Consider the following 25,665-nt stretch of genomic DNA (forward strand, 5'->3'; position numbering starts at 1 on the left):
CCGTGCCATAATCAATGTCCCAGGACAACGTGGTGGTAACATAACTATGTGTGCAGCTATAAGTCAAAATGGTGTTGTTCACCATAATGCAACCCTGGGCCCATATAACAGTGCACACATTATTACATTCCTGGACACCTTTGACATGTTCACTAATGTTCAGAGACCAGAGCAGACCAGATACGTCATTATATGGGACAATGTTAGTTTCCATAGGGCTGCTTTGGTCCGCAACTGGTTTACAGATCACCCACTCTTCACTGTACTCAACCTCCCCCCATACTCTCCATTCTTGAATCCAATTGAAGAGTTCTTCTCTGCCTGGAGCTGGAAGGTCTATGACAGTCATCCCCATCAACGCATATCCCTTTTACAGGCAATGGAGGAGGCATGTGGGGATAAATAATAATAATAATAATGTACACACGTGGCAGCATATTAAAAAAAACCTATGGTGATATTTTTACTCTAACTACCTTAATGTAGTTTGGCAACTTGAGTATACTTTAAGTATACATAAAGCTGTTTCTGTCTTGTTTTTAAACTATAATATTTAATCCCTTTGATTTATTTTAAACAAACTAAAAAAACAAACACTTTCTCTGAGGCAGGTTGTTACCTGTCTGCCAGCCACTCCCATCTGCGCTGCACAAACACCTCTTCCTGCTTTTCTCAGTTCTCAGTTCTATTTTTCCTGCACCCGCTTTAGTCATGTTGGATTTACCTTTCTATTTTATGTATAAATGCAGTTGCAGACAGTTGTGCAGTCTAAGCCACACAGTTACAGTTTGATTTTAACCGTATCCGTTTGTGGACTTTGTGCTCGATTTCTTTTTTCTGTTTCCTGTTTGTGTCTCACTGCTTCCCTCACATCTCCCTCAGCAGCCTTTTCCTGCATTACTCAAACAAAAGGTGAGCAGTTTGAAGTTTTAATCTGAATTTAATCAGTGTCTCTGATTATATATGGATTAAAGGAGAAGTTGGTCACAATATCTAATCTTTAAAGCAGTACTGTCTGGTTAAATATTGCATTTTATCTTACAGTTTCATTTCTTGGTCATGGATGATTTCGTAAGAACCAAACTGGTTGAATGGGGGCTAAGTGAGTGGGTGGAAAAATTTAAAGGTAAAGTATTAATGTGAATCTGTGATGGGTACAGATATTGATCCTGATGTGATCTGTTAACTGTAAAACAGCTCATAGATCTGTGCCCATAGCTTTTTCAATCATTTACGAAGAATTTCTGAAGAAAGTTGAGAATAAACTTTATCTCTGCAAATTCTTTTTAAATTACAGATGAACAAATCGATTCTGAAAGTCTGTGTGAGCTTGATGATCAAGAAATTAATAATTTGATCACAAAAGCTGGACCAAGAGTGAAATTCAAGAAGAACCTCAAGCTGTTAAAGGTAATTACCTTTTTTTTTTAAAACAATCATTGTTGTTTTAGTGTACAGAGGTGAATTTCTATTAGAGTTACCTGGATATTAAAAAATGTGCTGGCAGCAATATTATGTAGTGTAATTTTTGTTAACTCTTTACTAATATGGATTTGCAATGTTTTGATTGTGTTAGGAAGAAAAAAACACAAATCAAGAAACAGTCATTTCTTTTCAAGTAAGTTACAAACTGTTTTGTTGCCTTGAGATGAAGTATCTATATGAGAAATAAAATTTTTAGTATATGTTTAAGTGCTCAGTTTATTTGGCTTTGCACTTTTTATCTGCAGTGTCAACAGGAGCATGAAGATGTAGCTGATGTGGTTCAGGTAAGGATTATACTGAATTTCAGACATATGAGCCAACTGCCTGAGACAAAATGAAGCTCAATTCTTTTGCCTATAGAGTTACATACTGATTCAGTATTAATTTTAGTGATCTCCCATTAAGGTAACCAGGTGTCATAATTGCCGACATAAATTAGAATTTTATTCAATTTATGTTTACACTTAGCCAGCAGTTTTAAATTTCCCTCAGTGTCGACTGTTCTGGTTGTCTTTGCTGGTGTCTCTAGCTTCACATGTGTTAGAATAGAATCACCAATTACCAGAGTTTGAGCCCCTGCGGGTGTTTCTGCAAATGGGGGAAAACACTTAGACACATGAATGGGTTGGTGGTGTGCCACGGGGCTTCTATTTAATACTGTGCTTTCTCCTCATCGTCACCCAGTCATCTTGTTTCCCCAACTGCTCGGGACAATATGCCAGAGGGAGCTACACTGGCTAAAGGAGCCTGGCTAGTTATGGGATTTTTAAGGGTGCGAAGCAAAGTCTACAATTATGTGATCCTGGCCTCCAGAGTTGTAAATAGGGTACATTTAATGCAAGTCTCATTATTGCTAAAGGAGACTGAGGAGTAGGGATGGGTATCATTTAGGTTTTATCCGATACCGGTGCCAAACCGGTACTTTTGAAACGGTGCCGGTGCTTAAACGGTGCTCAAACCGGTGCTCAAACCGGTGCTTAAAGAATGGAGAACATAAACTTTGCCCAAAAACCTCTTATGTTTTTATTTTTAGCAGTCTCCTCTTTTTTTCTGCAAAATGATAACCAAGTTAGCCTTTTCTGTTGATACAAGATACATCCTTTGGTTGGAACCAGTGCTTAAACAATGGAAAACACAAACTTTGTCATAAAACCTCTCATGTTTAGCTGTTTTTTTTTTTCTTTTGTAAAAAGATAACAATGTTAGCCTTTTCTGCAGCTATAGGGCATATATGGTATCACTCTATCAAACAAGAAGACAGCTGTATGACAGCTCAAGAAAAAAAAGTACTGAAATAAAGCACCGAAATGTGTGCTGCTTTTCTGGTTACTACCGTTTATGTCAGAACCAGTACCCATCCCTGCCGAGGAGTAACTAAACATCTGACACAATGAGCAGGAAAGTGCAGGAGGGACAGGTAATTAGTGAGTAAATACACAGAGAGTGTGTGAAGATTACACCTTGAAGTAAGTTATACGTTTTTAATTAAATTGGCTACGCAGATAAGCTACACAAACACCACTGGGTGTTCAACAGTGTCTCACTGGCAGTAATTATTTGTAGAGTCATTTTATTGATTCTTAACTAATATAGATTTGAATCGTTTTGATTGTGGTAAGAACAAAATTCAAATCAGGAAACAGTCATGTCTTTTCAAGTCAGTTTAAAACTGTTTTTTCCTTCAGATTTAATGTCCATATGACAAATACAATTTTTAATGCATGTTTAAGAGCTCAATACTCTATGCGGCTTTGCACTTTTTATCTGCAGTGTGAACAGGAGCATGAAGAAGCAGCTGATGTGGTTCAGGTAAGGATTACACTGAATTTCAGACATATGAGCCAACTGCCTGAGACAAAGTAAAGCTCCATTCTCTGGTCTACAGAGACTGACAACTCTCTACAGAAACGAATAAATGACTAATCTAAAGACATAATTCAAAGGGGGGTGGGAAAATACATTTTGCCCTAGCTAGAGGGTTTGCCAACCGTCTCTGTAGGTCTTTGAGACTGGGACCTAATTATGTAAAAGAATTGTCTAGTAGGATCACAGATATTTAGTAAGAAGAAGGTTATTGTAATTCAATTTTCATCAGTCTGCTGGTTAATAAAACATAACTGCATTTAAGTTTGTTGATTGTAAAACTTGTATGTTAGTGTCCTTTTGTTAAAGAACAATGCCAATGCAAATAGTGATAATTTCCTGTATAACTGATATTCATCCTCAGGTCTTTCCAGCCACAAGTGATACAGGTGAGACACATGCATCATATTTATTGCATCTCATATTATTCTGTGTTTGAAAGGCACTAATATTTTTTGCAATCTACATAACTTTACTAAGAAGAACTTTCAATGCTGAGAGAAACACATTTTTTTTCTTATTTTTTGTTGTTGTTTTTATCCAATCAGGAAAAAGAAAATCAGACCTTGAAAGTGATGCTAGCAGGTTGCAGTCACCAGCTAAGCGACAGTGTCAGTCAATGCCAGGATTTGAAGGTATTTACGTTTCTTACTAAACAATGTCACAGTTTAAGCCACTATAGGGTTAAATTTCTGTTCAGCACAATTTGTCCAACATGCCAGTTTCATCTTTGATGCTAGAAATTACTTTTTCTTTGGGCTGTTGGCAAAATTTAACAGTCAGCATGGTATAGTAAGTTTGATTGGTTAGTGGTCACATTATGGTCCTGATATACTCTAATTCACACAGGTTTGCTTTTTTTAACATCAAATTTTACATTTTTTGGTTATTCTAGTCTATAATTCCTTCTAAATAGTTCTTGACTTTTTTGTTCACAGAACCAACCATACTATCTAATGTGAAAAACATCATGGCATTTGTACATTCCAGACTAAATGAGCAAGACAAACTCAGTGCTTTCTTAAAGTGAGTATTATGTTTTTTCATATTTTGCTGACATACAACAGTACAATTATAGACGCTGAAATAATACAGTAGTAAAATTTATTGGAAAGTTTTGGTGACTGAGCTACATTTTTTTCCTGTTCCTGGTATCTACCAATTCTTCTTTTTTCTCCTCGATTGCCTTTTTGTGTTATACATTTCACTTTATGCCACCTAGTCTGACCTGTCTCCCCAATGTGATGTTTGTGTATTGTATGTACGTTCAGCAAGTTCCAATTTTCAATCCAGGCAACTGCAAGCGACAAATACAAGGATACATTGATTTATGATTCAATAGTAGACTATAACTATCCAAGTTAAGACCAACAAAGACTGATATTTTTAGGAAGTTTTGGTGACTTATCAATACAGGGAGTGCAGAATTATTAGGCAAGTTGTATTTTTGAGGAATAATTTTATTATTGAACAACAACCATGTTCTCAATGAACCCAAAAAACTCATTAATATCAAAGCTGAATGTTTTGGAAGTAGTTTTTAGTTTTTGCTATTTTAGGGGGATATCTGTGTGTGCAGGTGACTATTACTGTGCATAATTATTAGGCAACTAAACAAAAAAACAAATATATACCCATTTCAATTATTTATTTTTACCAGTGAAACCAAAATAACATCTTCACATTCACAAATATACATTTCTGACATTCAAAAACAAAACAAAAACAAATCAGCGACCAATATAGCCACCTTTCTTTGCAAGGACACTCAAAAGCCTGCCATCCATGGATTCTGTCAGTGTTTTGATCTGTTCAACATCAACATTGCGTGCAGCAGCAACCACAGCCTCCCAGACACTGTTCAGAGAGGTGTACTGTTTTCCCTCCTTGTAAATCTCACATTTGATGATGGACCACAGGTTCTCAATGGGGTTCAGATCAGGTGAACAAGGAGGCCATGTCATTAGTTTTTCTTCTTTTATACCCTTTCTTGCCAGCCACGCTATGGAGTACTTGAACGCGTGTGATGGAGCATTGTCCTGCATGAAAATCATGTTTTTCTTGAAGGATGCAGACTTCTTCCTGTACCACTGCTTGAAGAAGGTGTCTTCCAGAAACTGGCAGTAGGACTGGGAGTTGAGCTTAACTCCATCCTCAACCCGAAAAGGCCCCACAAGCTCATCTTTGATGATACCAGCCCAAACCAGTACTCCACCTCCACCTTGCTGGTGTCTGAGTCGGACTGGAGCTCTCTGCCCTTTACCAATCCAGCCACGGGCCCATCCATCTGGCCCATCAAGACTCACTCTCATTTCATCAGTCCATAAAACCTTAGAAAAACCAGTCTTGAGATATTTCTTGGCCCAGTCTTGACGTTTCAGCTTGTGTGTCTTGTTCAGTGGTGGTCGTCTTTCAGCCTTTCTTACCTTGGCCATGTCTCTGAGTATTGCACACCTTGTGCTTTTGGGCACTCCAGTGATGTTGCAGCTCTGAAATATGGCCAAACTGGTGGCAAGTGGCATCTTGGCAGCTGCACGCTTGACTTTTCTCAGTTCATGGGCAGTTATTTTGCGCCTTGGTTTTTCCATACGCTTCTTGCGACCCTGTTGACTATTTTGAATGAAACGCTTGATTGTTCGATGATCACGCTTCAGAAGCTTTGCAATTTTGAGACTGCTGCATCCCTCTGCAAGATATCTCACTATTTTTGACTTTTCTGAGCCTGTCAAGTCCTTCTTTTGACCCATTTTGCCAAAGGAAAGGACGTTGCCTAATAATTATGCACACCTGATATAGGGTGTTGATGTCATTAGACCACACCCCTTCTCATTACAGAGATGCACATCACCTAATATGCTTAATTGGTAGTAGGTTTTCGAGCCTATACAGCTTGGAGTAAGACAACATGCATGAAGAGGATGATGTGGACAAAATACTCATTTGCCTAATAATTCTGCACTCCCTGTATTTTTTTTTTCCTGTTCCTGGTATTTACCAATTCTTGGGGGAAACTTTCACTTTAACTGACACAAAAAGAAGGTGTGGATCAAAACAACATACAGTAAACAGTTAGTGGAACAAGTGTATAGAACTGAAATATATTGTGATAATTGATTGGTTAATCACTACCATGATTATAACTCTCTTTTAAACTCTCTTATTTAAAGCATACCTAAAAAAATTTCATGACTGAATGAATTAACTATATTTAAAATCTTGTTCAACAGGAAAAAGATCAGTGATTTGGAGATAAAGAAGAGGGAGCTGGTTGGTGTCTTTGGTAAAACTGGGGCTGGAAAGAGCTCTTTGATAAATGCCATCATCAAAGAGAAGAATCTTTTACCCTCAGGAAGCATCAATGCATGCACGTCAGTCATGATCAAAGTGGAAGCTAACAAACACAGCTCAAACTATGAGGCAGAAATTGAGTTCATCACAAAGGAGGTAAAATGAGCTTTGAAAGTTAGATTTTTACTTAAAACTATTATAGGTGTTACACTTCAGTTATTGGGGTTAACGGTTGGGTACATACCTCAATAAATGGCTTGTCGTCTAATTTTGTAGGAGTGGAACGAAGAGTTGTGGTCATTTCATCAGTTTCTTGACAATAATAAAAATCAGGAAAAGGAAGATGATGATTATCATGATGCTGTTGAAAAGCTGTCAACACTGTATGGAGAAGAATGGAAAGAAAAGTCCTTTGAAAACCTCATGGACCGCAAATATTTCAAAGAAATTCCAGAATTTCTCCAATCCAGGCGGAAGATGTTGACATGTGAATCAGTAAGACAAACTCATATTACTACTATAACAGACAGCCATAAGAGACTACACACTGGGGATGCTGGGAAATTGTCACGGTCCTGGGTCTCCTGACCCAGCGTTTTTAGTTCTTTGGGATTTTTGTATTATTGTACTTGTGTGTGATTTATTCTATGGTTTCTAGTTTTGATCCCTTGCCCTTCATGTCTCTCTGTGTCCCCTCTGTTCTGTGTAATTGGGTGTCTTTGCATGTTTGAGTTTCTTGTTTTCTGTCACTCTGCATTGTGCATTATGTTCTCATGGTTGGTCTTTTGTTACTCCCTCTAGTCTAGTCTCTTGTGTTCCCAGATGAGTATTTCCCTGTGTATTTTGGTTCTTAGACCTCTGCCTTATGGTTTATGTCTCTGTGTTTCTTAGTTGCTGTCTCCACTGTGTCAAGTTCGCGTCTCTGTGTGATACTTCCTGTTTTACTTTGATGGTCCGTGTCTTATGTGAATGTGTCCTGCTTTGCTTGTCCCGTCAGTCCTGATTTCTCCCAGCTGTGCCCTCCTTCTGTGTCTCATTCTCCTCGTTACTTCCCAGTGTATTTAAACCCCGTGTTTCTCTGAGTCAGTGTCGTGTCGTCCCTCATGCTGTGTGTGATTCTCCCCGTGTCTTCTGGTATGTGTTGCAATTAGCATCTCCCAGTTTAGTTTTGTATCGCTTTTGTATCACCGTTATCTTTTGTCACCTTTTTGTCAGCATTAAAGCTGCATTTTGAGTTCAGTCCTGTTTTCCCGTGAGTTTGCGTTTGGGTCCTATTTTCCTGCCTGCCACACACCGTTACATGACAGAAATGCACACAGGTGAAACTAGGACAACCTGGACAAAAAAGATAACTGACCAAATTAACAAAAGACTAAGATCTAGAAACATAACTCACTTCAGAAAACAGAATGCAGCATAAATTCAAAAGTCTAAAAAACACAAAACACTGAAATGCAGTGATCGCAACGAAATAGTTCTTACTGAGATCCCATAATCACATTTAGATGATCACATATCCAGAAAAAAAATCTGTTCTTGTAATAACTGTGGTTAACAGATCCCAAGACTGGTCCAGGTCCATTATGTAGAGCAGTGTTTCCCAACCACTCTGAGAAATGATCAGGTGTGCCCTGGAACTACCTGCTCTAATTAAATGGGTTACCAACTGCTAGTAAAACAGAAGAAGAAGAAGAAATTATACAACAGTCATGCTGTGAGTGAGACAACGCAGCACATGATAACGATAGATAAATATTTGAAAAGAAAAAGTAGTCAAACTGACCTGGGTCCTGGAGAAAATTCCAACCCAGATGAAGGCCTTAGCAAGACTAAGGCCTTCAGAAGAAAGCTAAAAAGGTATATTGGAGACAAACCGAACCAATTCCGCTATACCAGGTGAACGGAAAAATTATCAATATGCTTTTTTGACATTTTTCTTTGGTGGTGTGCCGTGTGATTTATCTGATGTGAAATATGTGCCGTGGCTCCAAAAGGTTGGAAAACACTGATGTAGAGCATGATTTATTTTTTTTTACATCGCAGTAGGAACCTTTACCTCTTCACACAACAGTGATCAGTTCCTTGTTTTAACCTACTCTTACCCTTTTTAAATCTCTCTGTAGAAATTCACTGCTGAGCAAAGTCAACAAAGATTGAATCAAAATGACGACAAACAATCAAAAGTAAATCGGTGTCTGACAGTCGGTTGTGTCAGGAATGGCAAAAAGTGGTGTAAAACCCTGACATTCAAAACATGGCACGTTATCCGCTATAGTGAATAAGGGAGCGGTCTAAAGTGGCTTATTAATATCTCAAAGTGGTGGACAACTGTACAAAATAACTGAGATCAGGTAGTTTCTGCTAATAGTAATAATAACTGTTGAGACCAAGAGTGTACTTAGTGTGATTTAAAATAGAAAATAAAAACTTTTAAATAAATAAAAAAAAGAGTATTTTAATTTTGGTTTTGAATAATAATTAGGCACTTTATTGAAACTATCAAATGGTTGATTGTTCTAAAAAGGATTTCACATGACCTGATTTTTTTGTGTCACTGACTTTTAATAGTCAGTGCACTTGTAAAGCACTTGCATTGCGGACTGAAATTAAACTGCACTGCTTTTATTATTTATTGCAGGCTAATGAACTCTCTGCAAAATTTGTCAAGTACACAAGAAGTGATTCAAAACAAGAAGAAGGTGATGAAGGAAAAAAGTGTTTTTGGCCACTAGTGAAGTGTGTGACTGTCAGGGTGCCAAACAGGCCTCTTCTCCAGCATTTGACACTTGTGGACCTCCCTGGAAATGGTGACTGTAACAAGAGCAGAGATCAGATGTGGAAAGGGGTAATTCACATTTACTGCTCTTTGCTTATACTGTGTTGTCTGTAAACAGTCATCTTTCTATTAAGCACTGAGACATGTTATTCTCCTTTCAGATAGTTGGAGATTGTTCTACTGTGTGGATTGTGACTGAAATTAATCGAGCAGCATCAGAGAAAGCAGCCTGGGGGATCCTGGAAAGTGTCAGTAGTCTGATTGGAAATGGTGGCGAATGTCAGCAAATTCATTTTATTTGCACCAAGTCTGATCTTGTTGATGATTCAGATGATCTGTAAGTACATTTTGCATGCTGATCAACTACAGGGTGTTTCCATGTAAGATCAACCCAGGTTAGACAAAAAGCGAAGCACTGGGTTGAGCCTTTTTAAAAAATTAATACAGAACATTTGGGTCAAAAGCAGTCTCAGATGCAGATACAATTTTACGAAGTTTACTGAAGATGGCGGACTTAGTAATAAACAGAGAGGGAGGGGAATAGCGGAGAGTGAGACAGGCAGTTGAATTTCTTTGTTCTGGAGGGACTTGTAATGTCCTCTGCCTCTAACGCCTTGCTAGAGTCGACATTCAGACTAAACAGTTACATGGTGACAGAACACTCCCCGTCTGAAACCCAGCGGATTTCACCTACTAATATGACAAGGTCAAACACATTTCAGTCATCCGGAGGAATGAGCAAGATCATCTCATTCACAGGTCGGACGTAAAGCTTTGGTTCCTCTTTCTTGATGACCTTTACTTGCACTTCGGGCACCCTTCCATCTTTACTAGGATACACATCAATGATAATTCCTAAGGGCCATTTGTTCCTACTGCACTGACTGTCCTTAAGAAGCATCACGCTTCCTTTCTTAAGGTTTGGCCGGTCAGATGTCCACTTTGTTCGACACTGTAGCGTTGACAGATACTGTTTCCGCCACCTGTCCCAAAATGTGTTAGACAAGCTTTGGACCCTGCACCACTGTTGCTTCAATAGGTTCTTATGTCCAAAATCTCCTTCTGGTACTGGGCATGGACCTACTTTCTGAGTAAGCAATGAAGCCGGTGTAAGAATGAAAGGATCTGTAGGATCGTTTGACACAGGCACAAGTGGTCGACTGTTCACTATGGCTGAAACCTCAGCCATGAATGTTGTGAGTACGTCATGTGTGAGTTTGGAGGAGCTCATTTGAAGAAGCATCGAGTCCAGGATACGACGTGTGATGCCGATCATCCTTTTCCATGCTCCTCCCATATGAGAGGAATGTTGTGTGTTGAAGGTCCACGTACATCCGTGTTCTGACAGAAACCTCTCCATGGCTTTCCCATCAAGATTTGAGGGAATCCCCATATCTTTGCAAGCTCTGGTGAAATTAGTGCCCCGGTCAGAGCGTATGTTTTTCAAAGGCCCTCGAATCGCCATAAACCTTCTGAATGTGTTTATGAAACTGGAGGAATCCAATGACTCAATTACCTCAATGTGTATAGCTCTGACACACAGACAGGTGAAGAGGACAGCCCACCTCTTACTATCAGCGTGGCCTCCTCTCGTGCGACGGGCTGATACAGACAAGGGCCCAAACACGTCAATGCCGACATTGCTAAAAGGTGGTTCCATGCTGAGCCTGTCTGGAACAAAAACAGGAACAAAAACATAATATTCCCGAAAAACGCTTTGCCGATACGATCAGCTGTTTGTTACACTTCCCACATTGAAACAGACGTCAGCGCGAACGATCGCATGTCCGCATTTCCTGCCTGAAACCGGAAGTGACGTCATTTTCGCGGAAAATGTAGTTTTTTACTTGTAGGCCTTAAAAGCCTATAATGGTGTTTTTATAAGTCATGCTTGACTTTATATTTTTCTGAATAGTTGCTGGGATGCTTAGAATGATGCACATTCTGTTTTCTTTGCAAATTTGCATCATAGGATTGTTTTTCGTTTTTCCTGCAGTAGATAAAAATTGGTGTATCTCAAAAATAAATCTATGAAGACACTCAAAATAAATTTCCTGTTGTTGTAAACTATTTTTTGCAACTTTTTTGTATTTAAATTTTTGAGGGATAAACCTCTTAAATTTCTCCAAGTAGAAATTTATGTAAAAAACAAACAAAAATGATTTTCAATTTGTTTGTACTTTATTGCACTTTTTTCACTTTTTAAATCACTTTTTTGCAATTAATGTAGTTACTATGGACTTAATGCATACATATTATTAAAATATGGGCTATGACAGTTGTATTGATGTATAGCAACTTGAAATGTTCCCAAAAATGGCACTACAGCATATAAAAATATAAAGTAAGCTCTGGCGGACTTGGTTCTATGGTAGGTCTTAAAGGGTTAAGAGCGCTTTCCTTTCTTCTATCCGGTCGTTAAGTCTGACGTCACTAGCCGTGTCTGGGCCTAAACTCCGCTGCAGGTCCATATATCAAACGATCACTATGGCATTACTGAGAGTTGAAAAACTGTCTAAAGTCTTTCATCTTTAATAAAATGATCAGTGTTCTGCTCTACCAGATGTAACAATTGAGTTTAACATCCAGGCATCCGTGAAAACGGAATTTATGACATTTAACGGAGTTAGAAGTTAGCAGGAAGTTAGCTCGCTAGCTTCTATCTAAATACAATATAGCATGTCCTGACTGCGGGTTTTGGAAACAAATTAAAACGTACAGCTCTGTTATCACATCCAACATAAATGAAGACAGAAAACTAAACAACAGTGACGTTTGTGCAGGGAGTGCAGAATTATTAGGCAAGTTGTATTTTTGAGGAATAATTTTATTATTGAACAACAACCATGTTCTCAATGAACCCAAAAATCTCATTAATATCAAAGCTGAATGTTTTTGGAAGTAGTTTTTAGTTTGTTTTTAGTTTTTGCTATTTTAGGGGGATATCTGTGTGTGCAGGTGACTATTACTGTGCATAATTATTAGGCAACTAAACAAAAAAAACAAATATATACCCATTTCAATTATTTATTTTTACCAGTGAAACCAAAATAACATCTTCACATTCACAAATATACATTTCTGACATTCAAAAACAAAACAAAAACAAATCAGCGACCAATATAGCCACCTTTCTTTGCAAGGACACTCAAAAGCCTGCCATCCATGGATTCTGTCAGTGTTTTGATCTGTTCACCGTCAACATTGCGTGCAGCAGCAACCACAGCCTCCCAGACACTGTTCAGAGAGGTGTACTGTTTTCCCTCCTTGTAAATCTCACATTTGATGATGGACCACAGGTTCTCAGTGGGCTTCAGATCAGGTGAACAAGGTGGCCATGTCATTAGTTTTTCTTCTTTTATACCCTTTCTTGCCAGCCACGCTGTGGAGTACTTGAACGCGTGTGATGGAGCATTGTCCTGCATGAAAATCATGTTTTTCTTGAAGGATGCAGACTTCTTCCTGTACCACTGCTTGAAGAAGGTGTCTTCCAGAAACTGGCAGTAGGACTGGGAGTTGAGCTTGACTCCATCCTCAACCCGAAAAGGCCCCAAAAGCCCATCTTTGATGATACCAGCCCAAACCAGTACTCCACCTCCACCTTGCTGGCGTCTGAGTCGGACTGGAGCTCTCTGCCCTTTACCAATCCAGCCACGGGCCCATCCATCTGGCCCATCAAGACTCACTCTCATTTCATCAGTCCATAAAACCTTAGAAAAACCAGTCTTGAGATATTTCTTGGCCCAGTCTTGACGTTTCAGCTTATGTGTCTTGTTCAGTGGTGGTCGTCTTTCAGCCTTTCTTACCTTGGCCATGTCTCTGAGTATTGCACACCTTGTGCTTTTGGGCACTCCAGTGATGTTGCAGCTCTGAAATATGGCCAAACTGGTGGCAAGTGGCATCTTGGCAGCTGCACGCTTGACTTTTCTCAGTTCATGGGCAGTTATTTTGCGCCTTGGTTTTTCCACACGCTTCTTGCGACCCTGTTGACTATTTTGAATGAAACGCTTGATTGTTCGATGATCACGCTTCAGAAGCTTTGCAATTTTGAGACTGCTGCATCCCTCTGCAAGATATCTCACTATTTTTGACTTTTCTGAGCCTGTCAAGTCCTTCTTTTGACCCATTTTGCCAAAGGAAAGGACGTTGCCTAATAATTATGCACACCTGATATAGGGTGTTGATGTCATTAGACCACACCCCTTCTCATTACAGAGATGCACATCACCTAATATGCTTAATTGGTAGTAGGTTTTCGAGCCTATACAGCTTGGAGTAAGGCAACATGCATGAAGAGGATGATGTGGACAAAATACTCATTTGCCTAATAATTCTGCACTCCCTGTATGGTTACTGAAGTTTGGCTAGCTGGTATATAGCTGGTATGTGCTACGTGACCGCTAGCGACACAGCTATGTTAGCATAATATAAACAAGCTAACTTTTTTTCCACTCGATAAAAGTTAACGTGAGTGTTATCGGTGGTCAGGAACAAATGTAATCGCATGGCAGGATGCTGTAAAAGGACCAAACTTCAGCCGGGAGAACAACTGAGATAATCCATCCACAATACGAGGTTAGTCATTCATATACTGCTGCATGGGCTGGGCTGTAGTTACATCCTAAGGTTTTAAAAAACAGAGCTTAAATAAATGATTAGCGGTAATAAAAGCTGAGGGAGGTCAACAGTGATCACTGACTATTTTATGAGCTTTTTGAGATTAAATAGAAGAAAATACATAGCATTAAACATGTTAACAACACAAAAGCCATATTAAACCCAGACTACTTTAGGCCCGGAAGTAGGATTCGTCACGTCATCGCTTAACGACCGGATTGGCTTCTCTCTAAACCCACAACACCTGGGTAAGGGGTGGGGTTTATTGTGTAGCGGGCAGCGCTCTGCTGGATCATCTCTAGTGGATGACTCGCTTCCACATTGGGTGCCAAACGATGCAGTCCTTGTACCGTTGGAAGGGGGTAGAGGATCCGGAGAGACCCTCGTTTTAAAAACTGCCACAGCTTTGTGACCTTCGGCTTTAGACTGATAACTCACTGCTGAATGCTGTCTGTGTAAGGCCAGGGTCGTTGCGCATCCGTGCTTCCTGACACACAAAGAAGCCGAATGGGGGATAGGGAGCCCTGCGATCTTCTTTGTACTTAAAGCCTAGAGAAAGCCATTTTTCCTGGAGATAAAATGGCAGCTTCTGCACCACAGGGGTAACACCATGAGGAGTATCCAGATAACTAAGCCCAAGCAGGTCACCATCTTCTTTGGCAGCCTGTATTTCCGACAGCAAGTCTCCTAGCTCTCTTAGCTTACGACCGTCTCTGTTTGGAATCTTGGGAAAGTTGTCTAATCTTTTCAAAAAGACACCCTTGATGACCTCTGGTGCACCATAGCATTCATTAAGCCTATCCCACATAGCTCTGAGTCCGTTTGCTGGTTGTTTCGCAGACACGGATCGTATTCGTCTGGCATGTTCAGCTGAGTCCTTACCTAGCCATTTCACAAGAAGGTTAAGCTGTTCGCTTGGTGAGAGGTTGAGGCCTCTGATGGTATTTATAAACGATGCTTTCCAGGCTCTGTAGCATTCGGGACGGTTGTTGAAGTGAAGGAGCCCTGTAGACACCAGTTCGCGTCGAGCCATAAATCTAACAAGGTCTGACATGTTCTGCTCCATTTCTAGCGGAGTGTACAGTGGACCCCTTTCCTGGCATGTGGTCTCATGTGGGTGACTGAAGTTGTCTGGGGTTGTAATATAGGCGGTGCCAGTGTAGCCACTGTCTAGAGGCTGTTGAGCATAACTGACCGTTGGTTCTTGTTTAGGGGTGTAAGTGTCACTTTGCTCTGCTTTGCTTGGGAAATGTTCCTTTAGAATTGCTACTATGTGTGTGGTTCGTGCTTGGATGTGTGGTACTGCAAATGGCTTGGGGCTTGCTCAAGTATGTGCATCAGATCCTGGCGTAAGAGTCTATGATCAGCGAATGCTGAGGGAGCTTCATCTCTGTGTTACCATTGGAGGTTTCTAGAATGGGCATGGTTTGGCTGCCATGTGTGGCACCCTTCACATATTCCCTTGTGCGTGTTACTGGGTCATCAGCAGGAACATCTATTTCACTAAGAGTCTCGTTATTATCTTGAATCACTGCAGCCTCCAAAGCTGCAGCCCTTTTTTCCATGCGTACTTTATTCAACGACGCTTCAAGACGCATTTTTCGAAGCTGCATAGAGGCTTCTAGTTCTGCTTGCTGCAACTTCAGATCATTCTTTTTATCCATGAATGCTGCTTCAGCCTTAGCTGCCTCAGCCTTAGCTGCCTCAGCCTTAGCTGCCTCAGCCTTAGCTGCCTCAGCCTTAGCTGCCTCAGCTTCTGCACGTGCTTGTGCGGCACCTGCCTTACTTGCAGCTGAACTCCTAGAATGCCTGGAGGAGCCAGATATATTAGATCTGATTTTCATGAATGTACTGGTTCTCTGTGACATGTTGCTGTCGAGTGGATTTTGCCAACATCTGCAGCTGAATCTTAGAGCTGAGCTGTTTCTGGAGGATAGCTCTATATGCCGTGCAGTTCCTCATGAGACTGGTCTTTGAGAGGCTGTCGTTTTACTGTAATGTCCTCTGCCTCTAACGCATTGCTAGTCGACATTCAGACTAAACTCCTCTTCAAAATGACCACGCAGACAAGAGGGCTTGACTTCACTCCCTTTACTTAGGCCAGTTGAAGTAGGGTAAAACTGAGAAAACAACATGAAATGCTCTTAGAAATCAAAGACAAGGACAAATACACAATAACAGTACAAATGACTTGTTTAGCCAAAAGCGTTAGCGAATCCTCTCTTTACAAACATTTCAGCACTGTCCCAAAACGTTGGCTGCATCCTCCGGAGGCTGCATTTGAAGGCCGATTACGTCACAGCCAGGTGACGAAGGCTGTCCCAATTCATTGACTCCTTCAAATGCGGCCGACAAATCCATCCATCATTTCCCCAAATTTGAAGGATGGGTCGGGTGTGTCCTTCATGGCCCACCATATCTCAGAATTCATAGCTTGGCCCAGCCAAATTTCAGCTGCCAACAATGGCGGCCGCTACTAAGTTTTAAAATTACTCTTATTAATCTTTCTGGGTCACAAAATAAACTTTTAACATATTTTAAGGCGAGAAAGTAGCTGTGTAAATTACAAATATCTGCTTGGTTTATCAAGACATTGCATATTTGCAAAAGTGTGACGACGTTTTCGGAGACGTGGGCGAAAGTGTGTGTGTGTGTTTGTTTGTGTGTGTGTGTGTGTGTGTGTGTGTGTGGTTTCTGTAGACAAAACATAATGATACAAACCAATTATAACTCAAATTGCACATTAAACATAAAGATACAACTGAGGTGTACTCAAATGCAGTATACAAGTAAATAAGCTGACATATTTCTTCAGACTGGTTACATAAACTTAGTCAGACATTATGCATTAAGACACCACATACAACTATGCACTGAAGGCAACTTTACACTGTTTATCAACTGGTACACAGAGCAGAGAACCAACAACACTTTTACTTGGTATCGGATCGGAAAGGAAATCAGTGGTATGGCACATCACTACTCTGAACTGAAGCTGCGGAAATACGCCTATGGTGCATTCAGGGGGTATGGGAAATCCCATACACAAACCTAACCCTTTTTTACAGGGACAGCAAGAGAGAAGAGGGCGAGCAATAACAGGAGAGCAGGAGGAGAAAGAGATGCAAATGACATTATGGCAGCTTTTGTCTCGGACTCCCGGACCATCAGCACCGGCTCCCCTCAGGGCTGTGTTCTTTCTCCTCTGCTCTTCTCCCTGTACACCAACTGCTGCACCTCCACCCACCAGTCTGTCAAGCTAATCAAGTTTGCAGATGACACCACCGTTATTGGGCTCATCTCGGACGGGGATGAGTCTGCCTACAGGAGGGAGGTTGAACATCTGGTGTCCTGGTGCAGCCACAACAACCTGGTGCTGAATGCCCAGAAGACAGTGGAGATTATTGTGGACTTCAGGAAGCACACAGCCCCACTCCCCCCCATCATCCTGACTGACACCCCCATCACCTCTGTGGACTCATTCCGCTTCCTGGGTACCACCATCACCCAGGACCTGAAGTGGGAGCCCACCATCACCGCCGTCATCAAGAAAGCCCAGCAGAGGATGTACTTCCTGAGGCAGCTGAAGAAATTCAACCTGCCAACACGGACGATGATGCAATTCTACACTGCAATCATCGAGTCCATCCTCACCTCCTCCATCACCGTGTGGTACGCTGGAGCCACTATCAAGGACAAACTGAGACTGCAGCGTGTTGTGCGCTCTGCTGAGAAGGTGATTGGCTGCAGACTCCCATCTCTGCAGGACCTGTACACCTCCAGGACATTGCGGCGTGCAGCTCGGATCTCAGCTGACCCTTCTCACCCTGGACACAGTCTGTTTGACCTGCTCCCCTCAGGCAGGAGGCTCCGGTCCATTCGCACCAGAACCTCTCGCTATAAGAACAGTTTCTTCCCCTCTGCTGTTGGACACATGAACAATAACCATATGACTGTTCCCGCCACTAACACATGACCCTACGCTGTGTTCACTGCATCATTCCATGTTTGGCACTGATCACCACCTGCACTCATGTATATATCTTTCTACGTAGCACTCTTAATTCTTATTCTCATGTTTATATCTCATGTATATCTCATGTATATATCTTTCTACGTAGCACTTTTAATTCTTATTCTTACTTTTATTTTTTCATGTCTATTTAAGCCCAACTTATGACACTATGTTTGCACTGAAGCACCGCAGCAATTTCCTGATGTTGTAAACCTGCTCAACATTTGGCAATAAACCCCTTTCTGATTCTGATTCTGATTTTATGTATGGTGCACATAATCTATGAGATTATATGACATCATGCATATCCTGGCCATTACAGTCAAGTAATTCAACAATTTTACATTTTAAAGCAAAAGTACCATTACACTGTCCGTCCGCAACAAAGTTAAAGTAGTTGCTGTGACAAAAAAAAACTTGTGTGTAAGCATGTCAGCGTGTGGTGATGTCACGATCCAAAAAGTATAAATGGTACCAGCCTTCAATATTTGCGAGTTTGTTTTTTAAAAGAGTCAAAATAAATACATTGAACAAATAAAGCCATATCATCATAAATGACTGGAGCTGCAAGGCAGACAACTGAAGCGTAATAGGTTTATTTATAATGAAACAAATATATAAAATGAACTGGTGAATTAGTGGAGAGCACCACCCTAAGGTGATGGTCTGGGAGAGAGTGCTCAATGACTGTCAGGGAGAAATTGGGAGTCTGTAGTGATCAGGTAAGTATTTTGGTGTGAGGCTCTGACAACCTAGGTTAGCAAGTAGGAGTGTGAGAGGATATTAACCAGACAAGACGTTTAAAACTAGAATTCAACAAATTGGAGGATAACCACCATCAGGCAGAAAAACATTGCCACAGCCAGTCTTTAAATACAATCTACATGTTAACAATGAGTGTGCAGCAGTCAGGGAAAGCTCAGCTTGGTAAGAAAGGGAGATTTTACACATTTCACCAAAAAGTCCAAGAATAAAAAATCACCCAGCCTGCCCCGGATTAATGATGGTGATGATAATAGTGATGATGGTAACAGTACATATTTGCACATTTCTTGCAGTTCATCAGCTGATATCCATGATCGAATAGTTAAAAGAAACATTCAAGTCAAGGATGGAGTAAGAAAAGAATTCAACAAGAGAAGCAAGATTAAGGTGAGGTTTATAGGCTGACAGAAAATAATACAGACTCTCCATAGTTGTAAGGATGCTTTAAAATTAAACAATTTTTCCTCAGACACACTTCACTGATGACAGTTTCAAAGTGTTCACAGTGAGCTCCAAAGAGTTCCTAAAAGGGAAGCATCTAAGTTCAGAAGAGACTGGTAGGTGAAGTCTTGATGCACATGTTGTTTTAGTTTGCTCTGACTGAAAGAGAATTATTTAATTTGAATTAAAGTGTGTAATGTCAAAGTGTGGCACTGAAATTTCTTCTCAACAGAAATAACCAAACTTAAAGGATTTTTGCAAGATCTCAATGACTGTTACTCAGAGACAGTAAACTACGTGAGTGGAGCTTATGGGATTCTATCTTTGATTGAAGGTGCCAGGTGCAGAAAAGAGGTGAGGTCAAGTTATCTATGTGGAACAATATTTTACTGAAATTTAAAACTTCAAATGTTTCCATAAATCTGACACCTAACAAAATTTTAGTTATCAAGATTTCTTGACAGGCACTGAGTGACAACATTTCAAAATGATTAATTAAAAAAAGAGTTGTATTTATGTTATTACTGCTTTAATAGAAAATAAATATACTGTTTTAATTTCAGGGTGTTGGAAAAGCAGATGATGTATGTAAAGTTCTCGAGAAAAACATGACAGAACAACTTGATCAAGTCAAAAGAGCAGTTGATGAAGCGATCAAGGATTTTGAACAATGTCTTACAGAAGGCGTTAAAAATTCCAAAACCTCTGAAGAAAAACTGAAATCCTTTTTGGACCGTGATGTATGTATCTGAATTTTAATTATTATAATTCACATCATAGCAACAGATTTTGCACTTTATATGAGCATGTGTTTAGAATTGTTTTCCTGATCTGTTACAGAAACAGCCTAGTTTTTTTAAGACACTACAGGCTGTGGTTAGAAAAGACGGCATCCACAAAACAAAAAAAGGGGAACACATAAATCTCAACACAGTATTAGCTTCATGCTTGACTGACAGCATTGATGAAAAATTCAGAAAGACCTTCCCGTGAGAATAAACAAATTACTATCATATTACACTATACTTAAAATGATTAAAACAAACTTGTCAATACTGCCATCGTGAAACATTTTTTTCAGAAATGATGTTAAAGGCGGATCTTTCAATGGAGTCATCAGTAGATTTTCACTTGACACAAATTCGCTGATTCAAAAATACCAAGATGTCAAACTGCAGCTGATATTTCTCCAGACAGAGGTACGACATGAAACAATCCAGTTTGTCAGTCCATTATAGCAGAATTTACCTATTCACTCTACAAATACTAATTCTGTTTATTAACTGATCCATGTTTCATGTTTTTAAGGAGGATAAAATTAAGACAAAACTCAACAAAATAATCCTAAAGGGGAAGAAAATCATCTACAACAGTCTAACAGAGGCAATTGAGAAAAACATGAAAAAGTGCTATGAAGGTAAGAAGATTGTCAGCTTGTCACTATAATAAATCACAATTGTACATAAAAAATGTTTTGACAAAGTTTATTCTTTTCTTGTAGATGCACGAAAAATTTCAGGGAATGGTGCGCTGAAAAAAATGAGGAAGACTATTGAGAAACATGTATCCTTAAATAGGAACATGTATGAGGACGCAAAAAAGACCATGTTGGAGAAGATGAATGAACTGATGGTTTGTCACATTACAAATTAATTTGAGACCATGTTGTGTTTTTTCTATATTTGAGTGCTTTTGCTCAGTCTGAACATTCTCTAAAGATTAGCGAATGGCTGTTAATATTTGTATTTTTCAGCATTACAAAGATTTAGTCTGCAATGATGAGTTGAACTGAAGAGCTTAAAATATGAACTGGCCACAAGAACAAACATCTACCCATTAATTCAGATGTTTCAGTTGTTTTAAACCTCAATATTTGACTCTGTGAAAAGTAATAAAAGCTCTGATGTTTAATTAGATGATCATCTGTAAGGAACTAAAGGAGACCATGGACCACTCCATTAAACTCTCACTCAAGGCATCAGCTTTGAGTGAGAGTCTCCCGGGTAAAGAAAATATAGGCTATGAAAGTAAATCGTTAGTAAAATGTTGAACAATGCTAAGCCCATGTTTTTATATATTTGTTTGCTTTTCAGATGTTTCAGAGCATCTTGAAACTGTGCAGCAACATTACAATGAAGGTAAGGGCAGTCAAGAGGGAGACATAACATCATAGTAGCCAGGTAAATATTTAAATGTTATTTCATGTTACTTTAAAAGTTCCTATGAATTCTCAAAGAAAGAGGGTGAAATTTGATGACAATCCTAAGCACCTAAATATACAGTAACTTTTAATTGTTTAATATATAAAATATAATATATAAAATATGTTTAATTGTGTTTAGTGTCAATTATAAGTTTTTCATAATTTAGAGATTAGAAGTAGCCATTTTAAATTACATATGGCCATTTAAGCTGTCCTTTTGTATTTTCATCATCTCAGCTAAAAAATCCAACTGGTTCATTGTGGCCGGTAATGTTATGCAGTGTTAAAGTATGACACCACAACGTTACATCTTCTTCAAAAAAAGTTTAGAAGCAGCTGCTAAACAACTGCTAACAGTGGTGACACCAGAAGCACTACCAACATAAAAGTTCAGGTTTTGCTCAAAAACTTCCCTGAATATTGTCCACAGTCTTTGGACAGAAGTGACTTATTGACTCCTATCGGACTGACAGCTGAGGTAAACATGCTGAATTTGTTATTGCTAAGCACAGATGAAGTATTTGAATAATATCACCACTTATAATTTGTGTTATTTTACCCTTTTTGTATCCGAGTCACCTCAAACAGGTTCAAATAAAGTGTTTCCAAAAATGAGTTTCTACACAAACAGTAACAGAAACAACAGATATTAAGATTTTCTATTCTAGGCTGAGGAGCTTTCAAGACATCTTAAAGCACATCTTAAGTACTGACACTTGTTCTGTTTGCCTGAGCAACTGAGTGTTAAAAATCTTTGTGCTTATTATTACTGGATGTTTCAGATTTGCTCCACACAGTAACAGCAGAAACCTGATGACCCACTCAACATCTCTGAGGGAACACTGACCAAAAGCATGAGGTCTCTGGATATCGCCACAGATATTTCTGTAATGTTGTGTTTGACTTTTAATGAATTTGATGAAATTTGATTTTTCAGTCCTCACTGCAAGAAGGTCCTGGGTTTGAATCCAGTTTGTGGCTTTTCTGTGTGGACTTTGCATGTTCTTCCTGTGTCTGTGTGGGTGCTCTCTGTGTACTCCAACTTCTTCCCACAGGCCAAAAACATGCGTGGGGGTTAGGTTAATTGGTGATCTTGGATATAGATGTGCATGTGAGCAAGAATGATAGTTAGCTGTGTGACACAGTTATTATAGTTTTGTATTTTGTCATTAATTTTTATTTTATTTCATTTTGACTTTTTGTTTTTATTTCATGTTTCAGTAAGTTTCAAGACTGTTCTTATTTTCAATTTATTATTGTTTGAAAATGTTTAGTTTTAGTTCAGTTTTGTCAGAGGCAAAATTACGAAAACCAGTAGAAACAATAGGAATGTTTCACTTTTTGAAAACAGTTGACCCACTTGTCTTGTACATGTCCAGTGTCTCAAACACGTCCATCAATAACATGTCAGGCACATTGTAATAACATTTTTACCAAACTAACAAATACTGAAACTAAGGCTATTTCCTCTATAAACTGATTTGTATTTCAAATGAGGTCATTTAATCATTTCTGTTGATTATTGTTTTTATTTTGTTTAACTAAAATATTCATATCTAGTCTTAGTTTTTACTTTAGTTTTATTTGAGTGGAATAACCTTAGCAAGCTCTTCAGGGTGTACTCTGCCTTTTGCATGACAACTGGGAAAGAGTTCCAGCAACCCCGAATTGGATAAGCAAAAGGATGAAAATTTTTAAGCATGAATTCCTCTCAGGGGTATTAAGGTTTTTAAGATTTTAGTTGTTAGGGTCTAAACCAAAAGGGCAGCACTCTGTCCAAAAATGTTTTGATGTCTATTTTCTCCATTTTGTTGTATTTGGTCATTATTTGTAGACCCTAGTTATACAGAAAATTATACAGCGGTAGAACTACAATGTTACAGATTTTAATTTTAGTGCTTTACAGGAATACTGTGATATTCAGACTCTTTCCAGTTTTAAGGATTCAATTTAAGTAAATTTAAAGATTTATTTTCTTGATGTATTTGTCAGTTTTATTCTTAAACTTCTATAGAACATGACTTATGTATACCACTTTACTTATATTTCTAACATAAATATGAATTTACTCTAATACAATGGTTTCTTTGGTTGTCACATGAGTAATAAAGCAGCAGCAAAAAAATAAGTCTCTGCTTCTGCTTTAGCTATTATATCATATTGTTTTCTGTTGTTTCTATTCTGTATTGATTCCATAGCTGTAAGATGTAAACATGATTTTTCAAATCCTGATCTTATTTTTGCCTAAAAATAAGCTCCCTGCCAAAAAGTATTTTGCAGCACCACAGTAGTTTGTAACATACAACAAAATTATATTTGAAGACTGAACCACAAGCCATTAAGTCAAATGATTGTGGATACTGCTTCCTCTGAAGGTGTTCTTGTCTGGGTGGCCTTACAGGTCATCTACAATCCTCCAGTCACATGTCTTATCAGCAGCTCTCTTCTATAATCTGTGTACCTGGTAACTAACTGGGTTAAAGTTTAGTGGTCTGGAAAATAGGGCCCAAGGATCTGTTAACTTTTATAGGCAAAGTAACCTTTTATAACCTTTTGTGTGATATTACAGTTTTTTCTGATGACTTAAGCTCTTTTTTTAAAACTATTGGCTATTTTTGCTAAACTCTACATGCAAATAAGAAAACCCTTCACCAAATCAGCAAAACATTGTAGTTTACTTGTAAAAGCTAATAAACCTTGCTTAACTCTGCAAACCTTTGTAAAAATGGTATTTTCGTATCAAACAGTTAACACAAGCCATCACATTAATAAGCACACAATGCACCAACTACACACTGATGGTATGAATAAAAAAAATCTGACTTTTGCTTTCTCTGTGCACAAGGTAGGCTATGTCAGTTTGTGGTCATACTTTTGTCATAGGTCCGTAAACATAGTGGGATCCGAACTTCAAGTACTGGGGCCTGTTCTTCGTACCTCGCTAAGTAAGTTAGCTGGATTAGATTGTTGACGATTTCGCGTGATCCTGGATCGTTCGGTTCCCCGAAGCTCATCCGGGACTTGCTGTCATAGCAACAGAGCCGTAAGCGTAAACCTGCTCGGGAGCAGGTTTATGTAAACAGGATTAGATCGCGGCCACGCAGGTATGTCCGCTTCATTTATACGAAAGCAACAGCGATATTCCACCACTGTTTCACCATAAATAAATAACATCAATGTAACTAAAGATAATGCAGCACCTGATCCTTTTATTGATGTCACACAGATACATACAGGTCATTTCCTAAAAAAGGGAAATGTACTATTAACATTCTATTACATGTATGTGATTATTACAGATGTAATTCATATTTCAGAGTAGTAATTGTAAATTACTTCGTGTAATCAAGATGAGAGACCACGGCTATAAAAGCCAAGGTGGATTTGGGAAGCCTGTTGCAGCCATGTCCTGTCCGTTTACGCGAGCCACCCATTGCGGAAGGTGCAAGATTGATAAGGAGAGTCCTCAGAATTCAGCGTATATTGCGGGATAGACAGGATCCTTTAGCTCAGCGCGACAGTGTGCTCATTGAGAGATATCGATTTCCCCGTGAGGGTATTATTTACTTAACCAACTTGTTGACGAGGGGGTGCAGGACCACCACCTGTCTTTTTTTGCTCTGCCCTTTTCTTGGTTGCTGTTATGAACAAACAAACAGATTATTTCAGGGTCTCTTTCCAAGAGACGAAAAGCAATATAAGTGATAGATATTACCATTCTATAGAATATTCTTATATTTCACTTTTACTTGTTCCCATGTTCTAGTGGGTCCTGTTGTGGCTCTAATGTGAAAGAGGATATAATATAACAATATAATATAATGTAATATAATATTGGATAATATAGTGTAATATAATAAATCTACCCTACCGCCTACTGGTGTTGGCCAGAGGGGCCGATGGCGCGATATGGCAGCCTCGCTTCTGTCAGTCTGCCCCAGGGCAGCTGTGGCTACAACCGTAGCTGCCTCCACCAGTGTGTGAATGTGAGAGTGACTGAATAGTGGCATTGTAAAGCGCTTTGGGTGCCTTGAAAAGCGCTATGTAAATCCAATATATTATTATTATTATTATTAAATTACTTACGAGTTTAATTTGTCAGCAACTTTCTGCCAGCCCTCTCTCCTTGCTTTTGCAGCCTTTGCAGTGTTCCCTTGCGTTCTGATTTAACTCTGAAACTCCTGAAATCCCTCACTCAGGAGTTCTTGCTCT

At 39.3% G+C, this 25,665-nt stretch overlaps 2 protein-coding genes across 4 annotated transcripts in view; both read left to right on the forward strand.

Annotated features, from left to right (window-relative positions):
• Positions 1–25,665, forward strand: part of LOC309705469 (nuclear GTPase SLIP-GC-like) — a 154,780-nt gene that overhangs the window by 96,497 nt on the left and 32,618 nt on the right. The gene's annotated exons all lie outside the window — the stretch shown is intronic.
• On the forward strand, positions 654–24,167 carry LOC309705472 (nuclear GTPase SLIP-GC-like). 2 transcript variants are annotated; one of them, XM_082531333.1, is made up of 24 exons: positions 654–912; positions 1,045–1,126; positions 1,298–1,410; positions 1,577–1,618; positions 1,731–1,769; positions 3,256–3,294; positions 3,713–3,737; positions 3,897–3,983; positions 4,287–4,374; positions 6,576–6,792; positions 6,913–7,131; positions 9,275–9,481; positions 9,574–9,749; positions 19,103–19,196; positions 19,279–19,366; positions 19,483–19,604; positions 19,814–19,990; positions 20,091–20,239; positions 20,332–20,449; positions 20,559–20,667; positions 20,752–20,882; positions 21,166–21,253; positions 21,344–21,388; positions 22,236–24,167. In XM_082531333.1, the coding sequence occupies exons 2-24, from the start codon at positions 1,060–1,062 to the stop codon at positions 22,265–22,267; spliced, it is 2,472 nt and encodes an 823-aa protein (XP_082387459.1). In that variant the 5' UTR covers positions 654–912; positions 1,045–1,059; the 3' UTR covers positions 22,268–24,167. The 2 variants fall into 2 exon arrangements, with proteins under 2 accessions (XP_082387459.1, XP_082387458.1); XM_082531332.1 differs by having other exon boundaries at positions 655–912; positions 21,344–21,430.

The sequence above is a fragment of the Aulonocara stuartgranti genome, assembly GCF_965226115.1.
Source record: "Aulonocara stuartgranti genome assembly, chromosome: 4".
NCBI classification, from domain to species: domain Eukaryota; kingdom Metazoa; phylum Chordata; class Actinopteri; order Cichliformes; family Cichlidae; genus Aulonocara; species Aulonocara stuartgranti.